Source organism: Cucurbita pepo, chromosome 13 (assembly GCF_057944985.1).
Source record: "Cucurbita pepo subsp. pepo isolate OVF chromosome 13, ASM5794498v1, whole genome shotgun sequence".
NCBI classification, from domain to species: Eukaryota; Viridiplantae; Streptophyta; class Magnoliopsida; order Cucurbitales; family Cucurbitaceae; genus Cucurbita; species Cucurbita pepo.
The window spans coordinates 12,641,462-12,662,903 of record NC_141810.1 but is presented as its reverse complement, the minus strand read 5'-3'; the positions used below and the strand labels follow the sequence as shown (position 1 = coordinate 12,662,903).

At 36.7% G+C, this 21,442-nt stretch overlaps 4 protein-coding genes across 4 annotated transcripts; 3 read left to right on the top strand and 1 right to left on the bottom strand.

The window, feature by feature from the left end:
* The first annotated feature begins 1,454 nt into the window (after positions 1 to 1,454).
* Positions 1,455 to 4,366, top strand: LOC111808544 (U-box domain-containing protein 9). Its single transcript, XM_023694605.2, has 2 exons — positions 1,455 to 1,807; positions 3,234 to 4,366. The coding sequence occupies exons 1-2, from the start codon at positions 1,524 to 1,526 to the stop codon at positions 4,090 to 4,092; spliced, it is 1,143 nt and encodes a 380-aa protein (XP_023550373.2). The 5' UTR covers positions 1,455 to 1,523; the 3' UTR covers positions 4,093 to 4,366.
* A 3,177-nt stretch (positions 4,367 to 7,543) lies between these two features.
* Positions 7,544 to 9,633, top strand: LOC111808546 (transcription factor RHD6). The gene is made up of 5 exons (XM_023694606.2): positions 7,544 to 7,886; positions 7,966 to 8,043; positions 8,115 to 8,180; positions 8,258 to 8,320; positions 8,966 to 9,633. Exons 1-5 carry the CDS (start codon positions 7,605 to 7,607, stop codon positions 9,074 to 9,076), a joined length of 600 nt encoding a protein of 199 aa, XP_023550374.2. The 5' UTR covers positions 7,544 to 7,604; the 3' UTR covers positions 9,077 to 9,633.
* A 3,617-nt stretch (positions 9,634 to 13,250) lies between these two features.
* LOC111808543 (putative serine/threonine-protein kinase PBL7) lies at positions 13,251 to 16,827 on the top strand. Its single transcript, XM_023694604.2, has 6 exons — positions 13,251 to 14,092; positions 14,189 to 14,446; positions 14,528 to 14,700; positions 15,799 to 15,878; positions 15,994 to 16,138; positions 16,363 to 16,827. Exons 1-6 carry the CDS (start codon positions 13,543 to 13,545, stop codon positions 16,714 to 16,716), a joined length of 1,560 nt encoding a protein of 519 aa, XP_023550372.2. The 5' UTR covers positions 13,251 to 13,542; the 3' UTR covers positions 16,717 to 16,827.
* Positions 16,828 to 16,881: 54 nt separating this feature from the next.
* LOC111808547 (polcalcin Ole e 3-like) lies at positions 16,882 to 17,342 on the bottom strand. The gene has a single exon (XM_023694607.2). The coding sequence runs from the start codon at positions 17,271 to 17,273 to the stop codon at positions 17,019 to 17,021; it is 255 nt and encodes an 84-aa protein (XP_023550375.1). The 5' UTR covers positions 17,274 to 17,342; the 3' UTR covers positions 16,882 to 17,018.
* Between the last annotated feature and the right edge of the window lie 4,100 nt (positions 17,343 to 21,442).

Here is a 21,442-nt window from a genome sequence, read left to right as displayed (position 1 = left end):
TGAAATTGAAAAATAAATTAGGTACTAAATTAAAAGCTCTCTTGAATGCTATTACTTTATTGGATGCAAATTAAAAAAAAAATATATATATATATATATATATATATATATATATATATATATATATAGCCAATAAAGAATTGGAGCTTGTTATATGCTTTAATTGCAATAATAGCTTAGAGTTGGTTTGGTCAATATAGGTTAATTGAATTAAAAGGTTGGTCTCCCCGGACTTAAAATTAAAATTAAAGTGGCCTACATAATTTTTTTTTTATTTTTTTTATTATTTATTTTTGCTTTCGATCTATTTTTTAAATGTATTTTTTTTTACATTTTTTTAGTTCGAGTCTTAATATTTAAATAATTTATTTTTAACAAACGTCTTCAGAGTACTATAAATATGATATCTAATAAATATACATAATTAAAATTTAAATAGTGACAGAACTAAATATAATTTAATATAATTTTATTACCCACTCACCTCGTACCCTATACTTGAACATGACCTAATGTCTACACATTTGTAGATCATTAACAACCGTTACACTTCCAACTAGATTTACACACTCAATAAATCCAGGGCCCATTCTAATACTCCAAAACTGAATTAAGATTATAAATCATTTATCTTCATAAAAAAACACAGATATATTCGGTCAACATAAAATAAAATATACTTATTTTATTTACTTGATTTGACAATTTATAATATGTACGTGTGGAGTATAAGTGAAAAGTGTCGGTAGCGACTTGTTCTTAACGAATCTCTATTCAAGTGGGAGTGTAGATAGAAAGAATTTTGAATAGCCGGGTGGAGAAAGATGGGGAATGCAACCGTATTCTAATATTTTTGTATGTTAAATAGTCGGAATAAATTTTTTATCCTTTATTTTAAAAGTTTCCTAAAGTGTCACCTTTTTAGTCAACGTCACGCATAGGTGAGGTGTCGAGTTATAACTCGTTTAAACGGGCTACTACCTTTTTTGCTTGTTTGACTTCACGGGTTAGAATTGATGTGATTTTATACGCTACAATATAATATAGCCGTCTATACAAATAAATGGATAAATAAAATAAGGTTAGAGTATGTGTTCGAGATTCTTTTGTATAAATTTTTAATTTTATATTTATTCGATCCTTAAAATATTAAAATATGAATAAATAAATAAATTATAATTTAACCATTAATATTTAATTTAATATCACCAAACCTCAAGCTCAAGTCGTTTCATTTCAACTTCCAATCCGATAACGACTTTCATTACACTTTTGAAACTGCCCCTGCCCATAACCCCTGCCCTCTGCCCGTCTTGGAATTTGACCATTTTGCCCTGACCTAGAAAATTCAACCGTCAAAAACATAACCTATATACCCTATTAATTAATTAATTAATTAATTAAAATAAACGTTTTTTTTTTCTCTCTCTCTAACTGTTGCTTAAAGCCACGCTCTCCTCTTCTTTGCCTTTTAAATCTCTCATCGCTCAACTGCTTCACGCAATTTTCAATCCTTCTTCCTAATGGATTATTACAGCTCTCCCTCCGGGAGCCACCACCGGACCGCCGTGTCGACCGAGGCTGCCGTCCTCAAGGCTCTCCTCCTTGTTCAATCCGATGCTCTCGATTCCAAGCTTCAAGGAGCCTGCGAAATTCGCCGACTCACTAAAACCTCCCAACGATGCCGCCGCCAGCTCTCGGAATCAATCCCCCACCTCGTCTCCATGCTCCACCCACTCCACTACCCTGACTCTCACCTCGAGGCCGCTCTTCTTGCCCTTCTCAACCTTGCTGTTAAAGATGAAAAGTAAATTCCTCTTACATCTCTTTCTTTGCCTTCTATATGACCTGATTTCTTTTCACGCTTTCTTGATTTTTTTTTTTTATTAGCTTGTGTTCTTGCGTTTATATTAATCGATTAATTGAATTTGTTACGCTTTCTGAAATTTTCATCTAATTAGCGATATCGATGAGGAGGTTTCTTCTTCTTCTTCTTCTTTATTCCCTTCCCGTTCTTTTGTGGTTAATTATATTTTCGCTTGCGTGTTTGGCTGGTGAGAATACGTGAAAGAAAATGTAAACGGTAGAGGAAGAGGAGGAGGAGGAAGAAAATCTGAAACCAAATTTACATGTGTTGGTTGGTCAATTAGATTGAGATATTTTTTTCTTGGATTCCCTTAACTGAACGATTTCTATATTGGCTGTGTTTTTAAATTGATAAAGAATTTGCTAGTCTCAGTATATTTGTATTTGTCCTGTTGAGCTTCGTTTATTTTATTGCTAATTATATTGTTGTTATTTTGTGGCTTTAGTTGTTGGAGGCTTCCCCCCTTTCCCTTTTTTTTTAATGCGGTTGGCATGGCATGCGGTGGTTGGTGTCTTTGATTGCGCAAATTTGGCTGCAAAAGATATGAAAATTGTGTATATTTTGTCTGTTTTTCTTAAATATAAAAGCCCATATGTTGTTCTTGATGATGATTTAAGGTCTCATGGAAAAATATGCTGTTATAATTGCCTTGCTATTTTCTGATGTGGGATAATGCTGATGTTCTGTTTATGAATGGTTTGATGAATCAGAATTTGAAAGTTTTTTTTTTTGTTTTTTTTTTTTTAGTTCGACGCAACATTTGAGGTAGCAGTCAAATAATTTATAGACTTAATCGGTTAAACTATGCTTGAGTTGAGTCGACTATATTGTAGAAAAGTATTGAACATATGGATTTACCGAGGATCCTCCCTTCCCCCATTAGACTACTCTTGCTAAGTAAACCCAATGATCTTCTATCATTTCCTATGTTGACACCTCCTCCCACTCATGTGCTTGCTTGCACACCCAAACAGCTGATCTTATCTTGCAGATGTGAGCTCACCCCTGTTTTTTCCTTGTTCTTCCTTGTATATGATAATCGAATTGTCATGTGCCCTGTCTTGTTCCTTCTAGCACATCGGATATATTGGGGGCCTTAAGTTCTCATCACAGTTATGAAATGTTTCCTAGAAAATGTTGGTCTGCTTTTAGTTTCTGGAACTGCTGTATTGATCAAATTTTGAACTGTTCCAGTACGAATGATACTGTTGGCTGAATAAGATGTGTGCACTTGCAATGGAGTTTCTTTTGTTTAGATATCTTAGGTGAAGGAAGAATATGATTGCCTGTTGTGTTTCTGGTAATTGATTCCATGTCAAACTGAGAAGCTGCTTCCTTAATATGTTAATTTTTGGAATGCCTACAGGAATAAGATCAAGATTGTTGAAGCTGGTGCCTTGGGACCAATTGTTGGTTTTCTGCAATCAGAGAGTTTGATCCTACAGGAGAATGCCACTGCTTCTTTACTCACTCTTTCAGCTTCTACTGTCAATAAGCCGTTAATAAGTGCTGCTGGTGCCATTCCTCTCCTTGTGGAGATTCTTAGATGTGGAAGCCCACAAGCAAAGGCAGATGCTGTAATGGCCCTTTCCAATCTTTCAACACTCCCATCTAATCTTAGCATCATTCTAGATTCAAACCCAGTCCCTTCAATAGTCAGTCTGCTGAAAACTTGTAAAAAATCTTCAAAAACTGCTGAAAAATGCTGCTCACTGATTGAATCCTTAGTTGGTTTTGATGAAGGAAGAACAGCGTTGACATCTGAAGAAGGTGGAGTTCTTGCTGTTGTGGAAGTTCTCGAGAATGGCTCTCTTCAAAGTCGTGATCACGCTGTCGGTGCACTATTGACGATGTGCGAGAGCGACCGGTGTAAATATAGAGAACCTATCTTAGGAGAAGGGGTAATCCCTGGTCTTCTTGAACTCACTGTCCAAGGTACACCTAAATCTCAGTCAAAGGCTAAAACCCTCTTAAGGCTATTAAGGGACTCTCCATATCCAAGATCTGAGCTTCAACCCGACACGATCGAGAACATTGTTTGTAATATTATTTATCAGATCGATGGAAAGGACGATCAATCTAGTAAAGCAAAGAAGATGCTGGCAGAGATGGTGCAAGTAAGCATGGAGCAGAGCTTAAGGCATTTACAACGAAGGGCTCTGGTATGCACGCCCACTGATATGCCTATGAATAATTCATGCACCTCTGAAGTTTCTTCAAAGTAACAAAATTTGTTCTCATGCTTTGTCCGTGGAGTTTGTAAGATATAAACTTGTTTAGTTGTTACTATTAGAGAACAGGAAATGAAAATAAGATATAGGAGAAAGCAAGCCAGTCCAGGCAGGTCGTGGGAGTGTCGGGAGACTGGTAAAATGCCAAATAAAACTGGGAATGGGATCTGTATGGGGTTGAAATCATAGTGTTCTTTTTTCCTCTTTGCATGTTTGTAAAGGCACTGTTGTATCACAGTATAGAAATAGTGGAGTTTCAAAGTGTTCATTTCTTGGACTTCATCGTTCCCCTCTCCAAACAATATGTTATAAATGATATCGAAGTTAGATGCTGGGCAGTGTGTCAACGAGGATGCTGGCCCCTAAGGAGGTGGATTGTGAGATCATACATGGATTGGAAAGGGGGAACGAAACGTTCTTTATAAGGGTGTGAAAACCTCTCCTACTAGATGCGTTTGGAAGCCTAGAACTTAAAGAGAACAATATCTACTAGCGATGAACTTATAATGATATACTCGAGTTAGTAGGGTAGTAGCTCCACGTGCATGCACATAGAAGCATAAAGCCAAAGTAGTAGATGATCACAAAGCAAAAGAAAGGAAAGGAAGAAAGAAGGATAAGGAGATTGGGAATAAGTTCTTTGCTTGGGTTACAAGTGAATTTGGTGCAAGAGTGTTGCCTAGGATCCCTTTTCTGTCCATATCTAAGAGAAAATGAATCATGATCGTAACTTGTCATAACTATATATTTACACACACACGTGTCCCGAAGTTAAAAGCTACATCACATTTTTTAACCCTAGTAACATAAAGCCAAAATGATGGATCAAAGAAGATTGTCATTGATTTCCATGTATACCAATTACCAAAAAGATACTGTCTTCATATTTATTTTCATTTTCTCATCGGGTTTTTTAAAACATTTCTTGCAAACGTGACTCGAGGCTCGAACATACGCCGACGTTGTCTGCGACGTTTGAATTCCTTACAGCTGATTTGTTTGCTAGGTTAGAACAAATACCGCATAATAGATGTCTCAGTGTTGCAAGAGTGCGATTGTAACAAGTGATATTCAATGGATTTGAAGTTTAATCCCATTAATCGCTCAGAAGAATCAATTACAATTGTTTTCTTAGTATATCGGGATGAATCATCCCGTAGAAATACAATTACTTCATACCTTTATCAAAAGTAAGTGACTAGTAAATTGAAAAATGGTCCGATAACGATGAATATTATTATTTTAACTTTAATACATAATAAAACAAACATGAAAAGGAAAAAACCCATGAAATTTAACTCGTAGCTGTGTCATTAGCATTGGTCCGCTATCATGAATAAAAAAATACAAATTAACCATGACCTACACCGGGTCCACTATCCCGATCATAATTTTCCTATTTCCAGAAGAAAAAATTCTTTTTTTGACGGGTTGTGGACAAAGATGGATTCGGACCTCTAACATTATAATTTGTAGCCACGTGCTCTAATTTTACGAGCCACAAGCTCAACCCTATCTCTACTTCGAGAATACTTTAAAAAAATCATATAAACCCTAAACAGGATATACATCCATCTGCCCAGTGTGGACAGCGATTGAAGCGGACGCTTTTATTTATTTATTTATTTATTATTATTATTATTATTATTGGTTATTTCATATCCAAAAATTAGGACCTGAATTTTCCTTGCATGAAAAACGGGTTTAATTTAAAGAAAAATAAATATTATATTAAATGTGGATTATTTCATTTATTATACATTCAAGGGTATTTTGGGTAACAGAAAAAGTTTAATAAATGCCTAAAATCCTACCAATAAGTAATTTACATAAATTATATTTAAATCAATACGAGTTCAAACATTATATTATCATATTAAATTATACTATGCGATGATATAAATGAACGAAGGTATAACTTACATCATAAATGCATACCATGATTTTAAACTATAGAAACTCCATGCATCTTGTATGTTCACGTGCATCGAAATACTTTCCCTCTATGATTAGTACGGACGCGTATACTACAATGTTATGTTACAGTATTGTGTACACCATAATACTATATACGCTTTAATACATTATTAGCCATGAGACGTTCCATGTGATTATATTTATGTTTTTAAACAAATAATTTATTTATAAAAACATTGTGATACAGCTAAGTTTGTACCAAAGTCGTCCATATTTAAATAAACGCCAAAATAATAAAATAATAATAATAATAGAGAAAATAATTAAATTATTAAACAAAATATCTGTAAAGAATGTGAGAGAACTGAGTGTTGTAGTGATAAAATTCGACAAAGAATTCAATCATCAACATTATTTAATGTTATTTATTACTTTTACACATGTTTTTTTTTAATTAATAATTAATAATCATCCCACCAAACTTCTACAAATTTTCAACCATTGTATTATAATATTTATATCGTCTATCATATAATAAAATCGCATATACATGCTTTAAAAAATTAGTATACGTGTTTATTTAGCATGGTTACCAAATATCGGGACTTGTTTTGACTTTGTCACATCTATTGTACTAAAATGTGTTTTATACGTGTCAAATCACCTGTCAGACACGAAAACACTAACTGAACTAAGTTGTTCATGTTGGTTCCATGTATCTAACTCTTAAATGTCGATATCAATCTACTATCATATCGCACGTGGTGTGAGTTTGGCTCTCAAACGAACCATCCGCCGACCTTTTAGCTGGTGGTGGTGTATGCTGCTGCAACATTTTGGTTCAACCCATTAAATTATGCCTCTCAACTCATAGCTTCCACAAACCCTTTTAATTAAATAACAGATTAAAGCCATCCTTCTCTATTTCCCATGCTATAAAAATGTTATATAAAATAACCCTTTTGACTCTTAACTCCAATTAAAAAGTTTTGAATATGATGTTGAATAGAATACTTTAATGGGTCAGGATTTAGATCTGAATTTGACTTTTAATAGTCTCAATATTTTCTGTGACCTGACCATGTTACTTACTCTTTGATTAAGAGTGAAAACTATCTCTACAAATCAACTCAAGTTCTTTTAGCATGTTTTGTCCTTACTTACTGTGAGATTCTACATTGGTTGGGGAAGAGAACGAAACATTGTTTATAAGAGTGTGGAAACTCCTCATTGGTAGACGCATTTTAAAAACTTTGAGGGGAAGCTCGAAACAATAAACTCATAGAAACAATATTTGCTAGCAGTGAACTTGGGCTATTACATTCGCATGCTTTCTAGGAAAATTTTTAGGAGGTCACTCAAAGCATCAAAAGGAAAATTCAAATAAGACAATATCTATTAGCAGTGGGGTTCGGCTGTTACACTCGCGTGCTTGTTAGAAAAATTCTTAGGAAGTCATTCAATATAGAATTGTTTGAAGCTAGGTGGGTTGGATTAATTACAACCCCTACCAATAGGGTCTAGAAAGTAGGAGGGTTGTGTATGCTTTGAGTACATTTAAAGCACTCTTTCATTGTGTGTCAGTGTCAATGGCACTCGCAAATTCAGCTGAACAAGAGCAGCAAATATCTGACTCTCTCATCAACTTCAAGTGTGGGATTGGCAACAACGAGCCTTTGCTGAGCTTTGAGCCACAAGGGGTTTGTCAATTAGACACTCACAATTGGGATCATCAGCGTGCCATGGAGGATCCCAGCCCTCCAAGACATCACGGAGATCATAGCCCTCTTTATGGGTGCCTTTCTTATGCCATTCAAGACCCTGAAGCAGCTCAGGACATAACTGGAAATCACAAGCGAGCCCATACGACGGTATTAAATCGTTCGTCTTCGTTGCTAAATTATAAGTTTCGTCCCTAAACTCGTATTAGATTGATTGATTGACTGACAGGGAAATAGCAGTGAGGGTGTTTGTAAGAAGCAATGTAAATCATCAACAGCCAAGGATCCACAGAGCATTGCAGCCAAGGTTTGGTCTTGTTTTGTTTGAACAACGTTGGCTAAGAAAATGTCTGTTTTATTGTTTGTTTTGTTACTTAGAATCGACGAGAGAGGATTAGTGAGAGGCTGAAGATACTCCAAGAATTGGTTCCTAATGGCTCCAAGGTGCTTATTGCTATCTAAATTAAGAAAAGCTTTGAACTTTTATGGAATTTTGGGCCATTTTTAACTTCATTTTGCAGGTTGATTTGGTAACCATGTTGGAGAAAGCCATTAGTTATGTCAAGTTTCTTCAACGTGTCAAGGTACGAATATAAGTTACGAATAGAAATGTATGTTTAAATTAGAGAATCCGGACTTGTAGGGACCTATTGAAGTAGAGAGAGATTTCTCCCCATTAGTTAAACGAGGCTAAAGATAGAGATTATATTCTCTACCTCCAACCCGCTCAAATCTATTAGAAATTACAGACCTCCACAATGGTATGATATGGTCTATTTTGAGTATAAGCTCTCATGGTTTCTTTTTAGGCTTCCCAAAAGACCTCGTACTAATGGAGATGTATTCCTCACTTGCAAACCCATGATCATTCTTTGAATTAGCCAATGTGGGACTCCCTCCCAACAATCCTCCCCCTCGAACCTGAGGCCTATGGGGCCCTCGAACAGCCTCCCCATAATCGAACAAAGGGCTCGACTCCTTCTCTGGAGATATCAAACAAAGTACAACTACACCTTCGAGACTAGTAATTTCTTTGTTTGACATTTGAGGATTCAATTAGCATACCTAAGTTAACGACATGACTTTAGATACCATGTTAGAGATGCATTTCTTACTTATATAGACTCGTGATCATTCTCTTAATTAGTTAATGTGGAACTCCCTCCCAACAATTCTCAAACACGTCTCTATGCCCTCTTTATCGTTTTGGTTAAAATTTTGAATTTCAGATCCTAGCGGCCGACGAATTTTGGCCCGTTCAAGGAGGGAAAGCTCCAGATATTTCACAAGTTAGGGAAGCCATTGATGCCATTCTTTCATCACAAAGAGAAAGAAGCTGAAGCTCAAATAGTCAAAAGTGATGGTGTTTTTGGCCTCCGCGTAGACCGACATTACTCAAATGAGCTAGCAACTGAAATGTATGCATATCAGAATGCACGCCCAATGCCTTGTCAGGTTCAATGTGCTTTAATCTTTTGAAGAACATCAACGCCTCATGCAGGCTGCAGCCCATTTGGGTCCTTCACCAATACACACACAAAGGAATCAGCCCATTTTCAATCTACAAACTTGCTCCAATCTAAACCCCTTTTTTGTTACTCTTTTATTTGCTTCCAATCATCCTACCTTAAATTCAATCTTTTTGTTAGGTAGAATTTGAATTAATGTAACTGTCCAAGTTCATTACTAGTCGATATTGTTCTCTTTTGGGCTTTCTCTTCCAGACTTCTGAGAGGTTTCCACACCTTTATCAGGTTCGTCCCCTTTCCAACAGACGAGGGATCTCACAATCCACCCCCTTAATGGCCCAACATCATGGCTGACACACCACCCTCTAATACCATTGTAACAGCCCAAGCCCACCACGGCTAATAGATGTGTTCTCTTTGAACTCCAACTGATGGAATCTCACAAGTCTCGCATTTTTTCGTAATTCATGGATTTTGTTGCAAGATTAGAAACAAATACATCTTGGGTCATTTCAAATCCGTAGGTAAGAAACTAGTTCTCCAAAATCATATCAATGAACACCAACAAAATGAAAAGAGACAACACACGGAACCAAAGAGATACTTAAATTTAACTTAATAATTTTGAACTAACACGAAAAAAAAAAAAAAAAAAAAACTTAATTTTAATACGAAAAAAGAGGTAAAGTTGATTGGACCTTCTTTAAGGGAAAAGAAAAAAAAAAAAAAAAAAAAAAAAGATTAGTATAAAGCTTAAAGTATATGAAATTATGTAAATGGGCCTAGGTTGATGATCAGGCTTAAATCATGTCTTTAATAAAAGTGACATTAAAATCTTATCTTTAACCATTCTTTAATAACCATAATATAAAAATAATGAGCTGCCCATAAACTCCCAAGTAAACATTTCATTATTTTGGTTCACAATGGTCCACAAACTATATAATATACATAATCTAATTATGTTAATTTCTTTCGACTTTAATATATATATATATATATTTTTTTTATGTAAGTTACCGTGAGAAAATAACATTTTAAATATTAAAACTACCTTATAGACGGGTTCGTTTGATATACAAAAATTGTTCGAGAACAACCAGCAAAGAACGTTGAGATAAACTGATATCAATTGTGATAGTCCAAGCCCACCGCTAACCGATATTATCTACTTTGACTTATTACTAATCGTCATCAGCCTAACGATTTTAAAATACGTTTACTAGAGTGAGATTTCTACCCTTTTATAAAAAAAATGTTTCGTTTTCCTCTCCAACCAATGTGAGATCTCACAATCCTTCCCTTAGGGCCCAGCATCCTCGCTAGCTCACTGCCTGATGATGACTGACCCTGATACTATTTGTAATAGCCCAAGCCCACCATGAGTAAATATTGTCCGCTTCGATTCATTACATATTTTCGTCAGTCTCACGATTTTAAAATACATTTACTAGGGAGAAATTTCCACATCTTTATAAGAATGTTTCGTTCTTTCAACCGATGTGAGATTTCACAATCCACCTCCTTGAGGGTCCAGCGTTCGGTGACTAGCTCTGATACCGTTTGTTATAGCTCAAGTCCACCGTAGTAGATATTGTTTGCTTTGACCCGTTACATATCGCCATTAGTCTCACCATTTTAACACACATCTATCAGGGATAAATTTTCACAATCTTGATAAATGTTTCGTTCACGTCTCCAACCAATGCAAAATCTCACAAATTCGCATAAAATCATATCTAAACATTGGATAGATAAACGTCGAAGTTGTTAAGAACTTCAGGACGAGAGTGTTCGGGGGTCATTGCCATATTTGTGTCCCACCGACAAAAACCCAAAGGGGAGAAATGGGAATGAGATTCCCGTCAATACGAGTTCGCGTTTTGGACCATATGCTCCACACGATATGCTTTAAAAATGTTTAATTAATATCAAAATCAAACTTAGAGATATCAATTTTAAACATTTAATATGCATCATTATCACATTAGGTGACCATTATTTGCCGCCATTTGCCCCCACCATAGACACACATTTCCGTCCCATTAACATCATCACTCACGTCTTAATAATTAATTTTTTAGTTCAACCATACACAAACCCGGAAAAATTCTCTTATCTAGAATCACAATCTTTTTTTTAGCATCGTTTGCAATATAATATAAAATAGCTTTCTAACCCGAGCGTCCGTTCATGTGGAGGGAAATATATTTTTATTATAACTGCTGCTGAATCCATGGGCAGGCAAGAGACAACCTGGCGAACTGAAACATCTTAGTAGCCAGAGGAAAAGAAAGCAATCGTAAAAAATCTGTTCAAATAGTGTTACATCTAATTTGATATACGAATATTACTTTCTAGTAACAACGATGCCTAAATTAATAGGGTAGGGAGTCTAAAGCATGAAGGAGGCAAGAAGGAGACCATGATGTTACCCGTCACAAAATATTAATATGAGAATCTCGTATTATTCATTAATTCAAATTTTATATTCGACGCTAAATTTTAATTTCTTATATTCGCCTCATTGATCGTAACGTTTTACTCAAAATCATTGAATTTTTTTGTATTCAATTTAAATGAATTCAATGCATCAAATCTATGGAAATTCGTAAAAAAATTTCAAACTTTGAAGACATAATTAGATATTTAAACTATACGTAAATAAAGAGTGGTGTATATGAATTGGGTTGGGGAAATCTTTTCAGCCAACCCGAAATATTAGGTTGATTGAGTTTGTGACTCAAGCAACTCGAATAGAGTTTACAATCCAACCAAACTAAACCCAACCCTCTCTTTCGGATTGAGTTGGTTGGTTTGTCGAGTTATTTTTTAAATTATTTAAAAAAATTATACTTATCCACAGTACACATTACATTAATAACTAACATCTAACAAAACTCAAATATATCAAATATTTACAAGTCACAATGCATCACTAACATCAATTACAAACATTAAATGTCCTTAATTCTCGTAATAATCTTAAAATTAAGACAATATTGGGTGGTCATGTTTACCAAACCAAAAAAATGTCAACTTTAACTTTTATAGTTTGGATTAGATAGTACGAATTTTTTTTGGACTCTGAGATAAAAAAAATTAAAAATTTATTAGAAGGTTATAAACAATAATTAATAAAAAAAAAGTTAATTATATTAATAAGCTAGACACCAAAAAAGACAAGGTTGTTGGCGGTTGGAAAAATATGGGGTGGTCACCAAACTACATATATAGTTTTAGTTTTTCTGTTATATAATAATAATAATAATAATAATAATAATAATATTTATTTTTTTAAAAAAAGCATATAATTAAAATTTATTTCTCATTCGAATATTCACTATTATTTTGTTCATAAAAATCAAAAGTGTTCTGCAAAAGGTAAAAACTCCCCCTTTTGCAGTAATTTTGGAATCTCTCTCTCTTTGGTTCATAATGGGTAAAAAAGTAAAAAGTAAAAAGTAAAAAGTAAATCATTTTTACTCTTTACTTCTTCCCCCAACTAATTTTATGGTAAAAAATATATATACATACATGACATGAAAGTCTCACATCCTTAATTTAGAGAATGATCATGGGTTTATAAACAAATAATACTTTGTATATTGGTATGAGACATTTTGAGGAAGTTCAAAGCGAAGCGATGAGAACTCATGCTCATAGTGGACAATATTATGTCATTGTGGAAGCCCAAAAAATGAGAGCTTATGCTCAAAGTGGACAATATCATACCATTGTGTAGAGTCGTGTCTTATAAATTTATTCACTTGTGTTATGCTCAAATTGAAAAACTAACGTTTAAGGGATGAAACATGATTAACTTAGTAAAATGAGGAAATTAACCCTTATTTGTTTGGGGTTCCGACAAGCTTTGTGTTTTGATTGGTCATTTTAATCGTGTTTAAATTAATTAAACTTTGATTACTGAAAACATGTCCGTTTCAATCACTCTCTGCCTCGCACGCACGCACACGCAGAGGTCCATGGGGGCAAACACCCGAAGCTCTCTCTTTTTGTTTATTATTTAAAGATAAAATTCCATTTTGAAAGGTAGAGCAAGCGAGCTACCCATTCCACCCATGTCTGCCAAAGCAATTTTCATGGGGACCTTAGCCATGGCTTTTCATCCCCACCCCCCACCTCCCACCACTCTGTTCTTCCATTTTTGTACTTAAATTCCATTATTCTTCTTACTGCATATTCTCCCCCCACCATTGAAGCAAACCCAATTCTTCCCTCTTTTTGCCCTTTTCTTTGTGGGTATCTCTGCTTTTCTCTTTTGTTTCTTTGAGGGTTTCTAGATCTCTGTTCTTTCCCTCGAGATCTGCTTCCAAATGGGTTTCTCCATTGGTACTTGTTCTAACCCAAGGGTGTCCCACCTTGAGTTAGAGCATCAACATTCCCACTATAACGAGCTCAAGATTAAGACCCTTTTGAGAAAAATGATTTGGGAACTTGGGTTAGCGTGTATTACTCCTCCTGCTCGTCTTCGCCGCAAGAATCAGAGCATTCAAGATGATGATCACCACACCAATGTCGATGGGAAAATCAAGAATCTCGAGCACAATAAGGCTTGGTTGCTTGCGGAGTCTGGTCCTTGTGGTGGGGACTCCTCAAATACTGATCCACAATCGGTTCACTCGTCTTTTCGGTTTAGTTTTTGCTCTCAAGTTGAGCTTGAAACCATGAATATCGGCTCTTCAACCACTGCGGCCACTGTTTTGATGGTGAATTTGGAAAATGGAATGATGGCTGATGCTCTCACCAAAGAATTGAAATGGCGGAGGATTGAATCATTGGAAAAAAGCATTTCCCCTGTGGCTCATACTTTGATTCGATTCAGATATCGCGAAATTCTTTCTGCTACTCGTAATTTCTCAAAAGGTACTCTCAAAGTCGAACACCCTTTTTCTTGTTTTTTAAACCAATTTTTGATATGTAATCTTGAACCCTTATTCAAAATTTCCCCAAATTTGGTAGGCAGAGTTCTGGGAAGAGGGGCTTTAAGTTGTGTATTCAGGGGGAGAGTTGGGTTTTTAAGAACAGCTGTGGCTATCAAACGCTTAGACAAGGAAGATAAAGAGTCTGCGAAGGCGTTCTGCAGAGAATTGATGATTGCTAGCTCTCTTCATAACCCAAATATTGTTCCTCTTGTGGGGTTTTGTATTGATCCAGAAGAGGGCTTGTTTTTGGTTTATAAGTATGTTTCTGGTGGAAGTTTGGAAAGACATTTGCATGGTATGATTCCTTGTTCTTCGGTTCTTGATTTAGTTGAACTTTGGTTGGTTTTTTGAGATTCTAACGTTGTAACAATTGCAGAGAAGAAGAAGGGAATAAAGGGTTGCTTGTCTCATTCGTGGTCTGTGAGGTTTAAGATTGCTCTTGGAATTGCTGAGGCTGTGGCGTATCTTCACAATGGGACTGAAAGATGTGTTGTTCATAGAGATATTAAGCCTTCAAATATCCTTCTTTCGTCCAAGAAAGTGCCAAAGGTAAAAGAATATGTTCGTTTTTGTGGATATTCCTTTGGTTGTTTGATGTGTACAAAAGGGAGAGATAGTGTGAGATCTTACGTGTTGGTTGGTGAGGACAACGAAGTATTCTTTATAAGGGTGTGAAAACCTATCCCTTGTAGACGCGTTTTCAAACCTTGAGGGGAAGCCCAGAAGGGAAAGCCCAAAGAAGCGGTGAACGGGAAAGCCCAAAGAAGCGGTGAACTTGGGTTGTTACAAATGGTATCAGAGCCAGATACCAGGTGGTATGGTGGTATGCCGAGGGCTCGGTCCCCAAAGGGGTGAATTGTGAGATCCCACAAAGGGAGGGGGTACGGTGGTGTGCCGAGGGCTGGGTCCCCAAAGGGGTGGATTGTGAGATTCCACCTTGAGAGGAGAACGAAGCATTCTGGAATGGTGGTATGCCGAGGGCTGGGTCCCCAAAAGGGTGGATTGTGAGATCCCACAAAGGGAGGGGTGGATTGTGAGATCCCACAAAGGGAGGGGTGGATTGTGAGATCCCACAAAGGGAGGGGTGGATTGTGAGATCCCAGGGTGGATTGTGAGATCCCACATTGAGAGGCGAACGAAGCATTCTTTATAAGAGTGTGGAAACTTATCCCTAGTAGACGCGTTTTAAAACGGGGAAGCCCAAAGAGGACAATATCTACTCGTGGTGAGCATGGACGGTTACAAATAGTATTAGAGCCAGACACCGGGCGATGTGTCAGCGATGACGCTTGGGTCTCGAAGGGGGTGGATTGTGAGATCCCACATCGGTTGGAGAGGAGAACGAAGGATTCCTTGGGTCTCGAAGGGGGTGGATTGTGAGATCCCACATCGGTTGGAGAGGAGAACGAAGGATTCCCTTGGGCCAGCGTCAGGTCCCCAAGGGGTGGATTGTGGTTGGAGAGGAGAACAAAGCATTTCTTATAAGGGTGTGAAAACCTAGTGTGTGAAAACCTATCCCTACCATACGCGTTTTAAAACCTTGAGTGGAAGCCCGAGAAACCAACCAAGCCATCGGTCTAGATAATTTGAGGTTAGCCTTTCATTGTTCTTATTCATCAACTGTTTCCTGGTAATGGTTGCTTGCAGTTATGTGATTTTGGGTTAGCGACATGGACTGCTGCTCCATCTGTGCCTTTCCTTTGCAAAACTGTCAAAGGAACATTTGGGTATGAAACTCATTCTTAAGACATTTTAATGTAGGGGAAGGATGATGAGATTCAATCTCGCGCCCTTCCCGTGTTCTGTTCCATTCCGATTTACGATTTATGAACTTATTTGTAGTTACCTAGCTCCGGAATATTTCCAGCACGGGAAGGTATCAGATAAAACAGATGTCTACGCTCTAGGAGTCGTGTTATTGGAACTCATAACGGGCAGGAAACCGATCGAAGAAAGAAATCATGGAGAGGAGAACTTGGTTTTATGGGTAGGTCATTATATCACTTTTGTTGGATTAATGATTCTGCAAAGCTTTGATATTGTTCACTTTGACCGGTAACTTATGGCCGTCAGCCTCACGGTCTGAGGTTTCTACACCCTTGAAATGTTACCTTATTCTATTAACCCGTGTTGCATTTGTCGGTGCAGTCTAGAGTATATGACAGAAGAAAGTAGTCTGTCAAGTATAACAAGTTTGATATGTTCCTACAGGCAAAGCCACTCTTGCAGAAAGGGAAAGGGGCGATTACCGAGCTGCTTGATCCGCAAGTGACGTGTACGACGAAGAATTCGAATCAAATAGTCCAAATGATCGAAGCTGCCGCTGCTTGCATTACCGGTGAAGAATCGCGCAGGCCCGGGATCTTAGAGATCATTGCAATATTGAAAGGTGAAGAACAGCCTCTGCCCAACAGATCAAAGAGGTCTGGTTTCTTGAGCCATGGATGTGTCACTGATTGTTATTCACAGTTTCAAAACACGAACAGCGAAATGACGAGTCATTTAGCGTTGGCCATGTCGGGACTCCCCGAATTCGAAGAAGACGATTACCTTTTCTGCCGTTGAAAAGTCGAGATTATTTTTCCTCATTTTAGTTGAATCAAATCATTGATGATTTTGTAAATATGATCATTTTTGTACAGATGTTCTGTTGGGAAGTGGTTGGTTGAGACACAATCATGGAAGTTGCAGCTTAACAACCAAATCAACGTTTTCCATAATGAAAAAATGTTTAAGAAAATGGAGCCCATTTGATTTGTTTTTTCATGCAGACATCAAATCAAACACGACAAGCTACATTTAAAATGTAAAACAAAAAACAGAACAAAGAAAACAACAACAAGAACAATAAACGGTATACAAACACTTTAGAATATCTTTGCAACATCTCTGATTAAACCACGGTTGGCACAGGCGAAATCTGTGAACTCTTCGTATGAAATGTACCCATCGCCGTCGGTGTCGATCTCGGCCATCATCCGCTGCACTTCGTCAGGGGTAACGGAGCCAAGCGTCTTCAAGGATTCACCGAGCTCCGACGCAGAGATCCTACCGTCGCCATTGGCGTCGAAGCGCTTGAAAATTCGGTCTCGGTCAACTTTGTCTTTAGCATCATCAGCCATTGTGATATTATGAAAAGGGTTAGTGTTCCAGGATTTTGGTGACTGAGAGATTGAGAGACAGAGAAGGGAATCATGAGTTATATAAAGAGCGAAGTTTGTGGAGATTAAGGTTATCCTCAAATGTCGGCTTAGAAACTGATTTTACCAAAATTATGGTTTCTCATGTAAGAAACATTCTTTGCTATTGCAATTTTATCTCTTATTATATATATATATATATGTATATATTAGCTTGGGCTTGGGCTAATAAATACGGAATGTTTGGGCTTCAAGTTTGGGCCACCTTACTTCTACTTTTCGTTGGGCCTGAATTTCCATATTAACTTGGGCTTCAGTTTTGGGCCACCTGACTTCTACTTTGAGTTGGGCCTGAGTTTCCATATTAGCTTGGGCTTCATTTTTGGGCCACCTGACTACCACTTCGATTCTTGAATAATTCTCGAACAGGTGTTGATATTTTAGTGGTCTAAACTATACTAATATGTTACAATTTTTTTAGTTGTTCTTGATTAAATTTGTTTTTTTTTTTTTAATAATTATAGATTGATTGGTGTTTGTTGATGAACTTTTAATTATCTTTTTATCTATGTATCCGAAAAATTATAAATTGTGGAAAAATAAAACTTTTTTAAAAAATAATTTTTTTTAACAACCCGAACCCAACCCGAAAATAGAGGGTTGGATTGGGTTGGGTTGTGAAAATTTTTGGGTTGAGTTGGGTTACCAATCTAACCAACCCGAACTTTTGGGTTTGGTAAAAAAAATCCTCAACCCAACCCAATCCGACCATGTACACCCCTAGTTTTCATCAACCCAACCTAAACCATAAGGGTTAAGTTGAGTTAATTTTCTAGAACCAAACTAGTTCGAATAAGGTTTTGGGTTCAGTTGACAAAAGTCCTAGTCAACCCAAACCATCAAACGCTTCTCACAGAACTTAGCAGATGCCCCTTGCAACATTCAATATCAGTAGATACTCCTCGCATACGCCCTCACCCTCACCCACGTTGCCATACGCTCCTCGCCTTTGCTATCGTTGCCCCCACGCCGATGCTCAACCCAATCGTATACACTCCGTACTAATCTGTTGCTTTATGAACATTGTGTCCCCCTCCAATAACATGGTTTATTAGAAAAAGGAGGGGAAATTCATTACTTCAAACAAAAGAAATGTGTATAGTTGATTGCAAAGATGCAAGTTGGTAGGCTATTTAGGCATCCTCAATGTGGCATCACATAGCTTGCAAGTTCCAATTTTGGCATATATATTCTTAGCCTACTATGATTCCACCTTCCACTTTACAATATATGCTTTTAAAAGTGGAAAGTGGGAAGTAAGATGCAAATCAATGGGTTGCTGGTCGCCTCTCTCTCAAGTGGAGCCTTGTCAAAATCAATGGAATCACTTCTCAAGAAACCCATTAAGTACTTAAAAGTGCATCATCACTAACCACTACTCAATCATTCTCGTAATAAGCTCGTAGCTTACTATGATATTGTCTGCTTTGACTTGTTACGTATCGTTGTTAGAGTTTCCATACTCTTATAAAAAATGCTTGGGGACCCAACGTTCTTGCTGACACACCGCCCGATGTCTAGCTTTGTACCATTAATGACAGCCAAACCCACTGCTATAGATATTGTCTATTTTGGTCTGTTACGTGTTACCCTCAGCCTTATAGTTTTAAAACATGTCTGTTAATGAGAGGTTCTACACCCTTATAAGGAATGTTTCGTTCCCTTCTCCAACCGATGTAGGATCTCACCTTTTTTTTTTCTACTCAATCATTCTCATAATCTTAGGGTGTTATAATCTTAGCTCCTAACCTACTATGATATTGTTTGTTTTAATTTGTTATGTATTGTCGTTAGCCTCACGGTTTTTAAAATGCGTCTACTAAAAAGAGGTTTCCACACTCTTATAAGAAATGCTTGGGGACCCAACGTTCTTACTGGCACATCGCCCTATGTCTAGCTTTGATACCATTAATGACAGCCAAAACCCACCGCTATAAATATTATCCATTTTAGTCTGTTAAGTATCACCCTCAGCCTTACAGTTTTAAAGTGTGTCTGTTAATGAGAGGTTTTCACACTATAAGAAATGTTTCGTTCCATTCTCCGACCAATGTGGGATTTCACTTTTTTTTTTTCCTACTCAATCATTCTCATAATCTTAGGGTGTTATAATCTTAGCTCCTAATACTATGATATTGTCCGTTTTGACTTGTTATGTATCGCCGTTAGCCTCACGGTTTTTAAAATACATCTACTAGGAAGAGGCTTCCACACTCTTATAAGAAATGCTTGGGGACCCAATGTTCTTACTGGCACACGACCCTATGTCTAGTTTTGATATCATTAATGACAACCAAAACCCACCGCTATACATATTGTCCATTTTGGTCTGTTACATATCACCCTCAGCCTTACAGTTTTAAAGTGTGTTTGTTAATGAGAGGTTTTCACACCCTTATAAGAAATGTTTCGTTCCATTCTCCAATCAATGTGGGATCTCACTTTTTTTTTCCTACTCAATCATTCTCATAATCTTAGGGTGTTATAATCTTAGCTCCTAATACTATGATATTGTCCGTTTTGACTTGTTATGTATCGCCGTTAGCCTCACGGTTTTTAAAATGCGTCTAGCTTTGATACCATTAATGACAGCCAAAACCCACCGCTCTAGATATTATCAATTTTGGTCTGTTACGTATCACCCTCAGTCCTACAGTTTTAAAGCATGTCTGTTAATGAGATGTTTCCACATCTTTATAAAGAATGTCTCGTTCCCTTCTACAACCGATGTGGGATCTCACTTTTCATAGAAAAAATAAAATTAAACGTCACATTCACCTTTCAAAATCTCAACAAACACCTTAGGTAGGAAGAAAAAGCTAAACACCTTTCACAATTAGTGTAACAACGAAAAAGATCGAGGAAGTGTTCTATCATGTCAAACAATACTTAATGGTGAAGGAGCGGACAAAATAAGTGAATAATTTAGCTATCATATATGATGTCGAGTTATATCGATATGATATCAATACAAGTATAAATGAGTACACTTTTTCAATCATAGCTCCAAAAATGAGTAAGCATCCGAATTATCTAGACTAATAGTGTGCACGAAAAAAACTTGTTCATTAATTAATTCATTCCTACCATCTCAGCTTCGAGAGGCCATTATTAATTTGTACCCAAAACTCTAATATTCTCTCACCTTTTTCTTTTATGATACTTTCATTTTCAACCATACGAAACCTCGTCTTTAACATCTATTATAGTACGATGCATGCATCTAAATACTTTTTGTAACAAATAAAGCTGTTCGTATTGCATATGTGATATCGATGGCCACCTAAAGCAGACACTTATTGTTCTTCGAAGAGTTATTATTATTATTTTTTTTTTGTAGTTCTTTGTTCTAAATTTGATCAAATATTTCGGAATAGAAAACCTAAGTCTCCTACCGTGCTTGGTTTCATTGATCGTTTATGTAATGGTTGAACTAGAAAAAAAATAGAAGAAAACGTTGTTAAACTTAGTATTTTAGAATATGTATGCGAGATCCCACAACGGTTGGAGAGAGGAACAAAACATTTTTTTTTTATAAGAGTGTGGAAACCTCTCTCTTGCGTATGCATTTTAAAATCATGAGGCTGACGACGATAGATAACCGGCTAAAACGGACAATATCTGTTAGTTGTGGGCTTGGACTGTTACAAATGGTATCGAGCTGCCAGCAAGAATGTTGGGTCCCACATTGGTAGGAGATGGAACAAAGCATTTATAAGAATGTGGAAACCTATCCCTGGCAGATGCGTTTTAAAACTGTGAGGCCGACGACGATACGTAACAAACTATAACGAACAATATTTGCTAGAGGTGGGCTTGGGTTGTTTCAATGTACAGGTATACATATTATATCTTCTTATGAAGGTTTGTAGGAATGGTTTGACGACGAACTCGACTCGTTCTTATGAGACTTGCATGTAATGCAACGTTTTCTCAAATATTATATGTTTCAATTAGTAATATTTGATTTTGTCGCGTTTAATTCGTGATATAATGAGTTGGAGAATTATGTAGACGTAGGTCACGTGATTAACTCATTCGAATAATTTCATTACCAACCTTCATAATTACATAAGAGATAAACTTGAAAT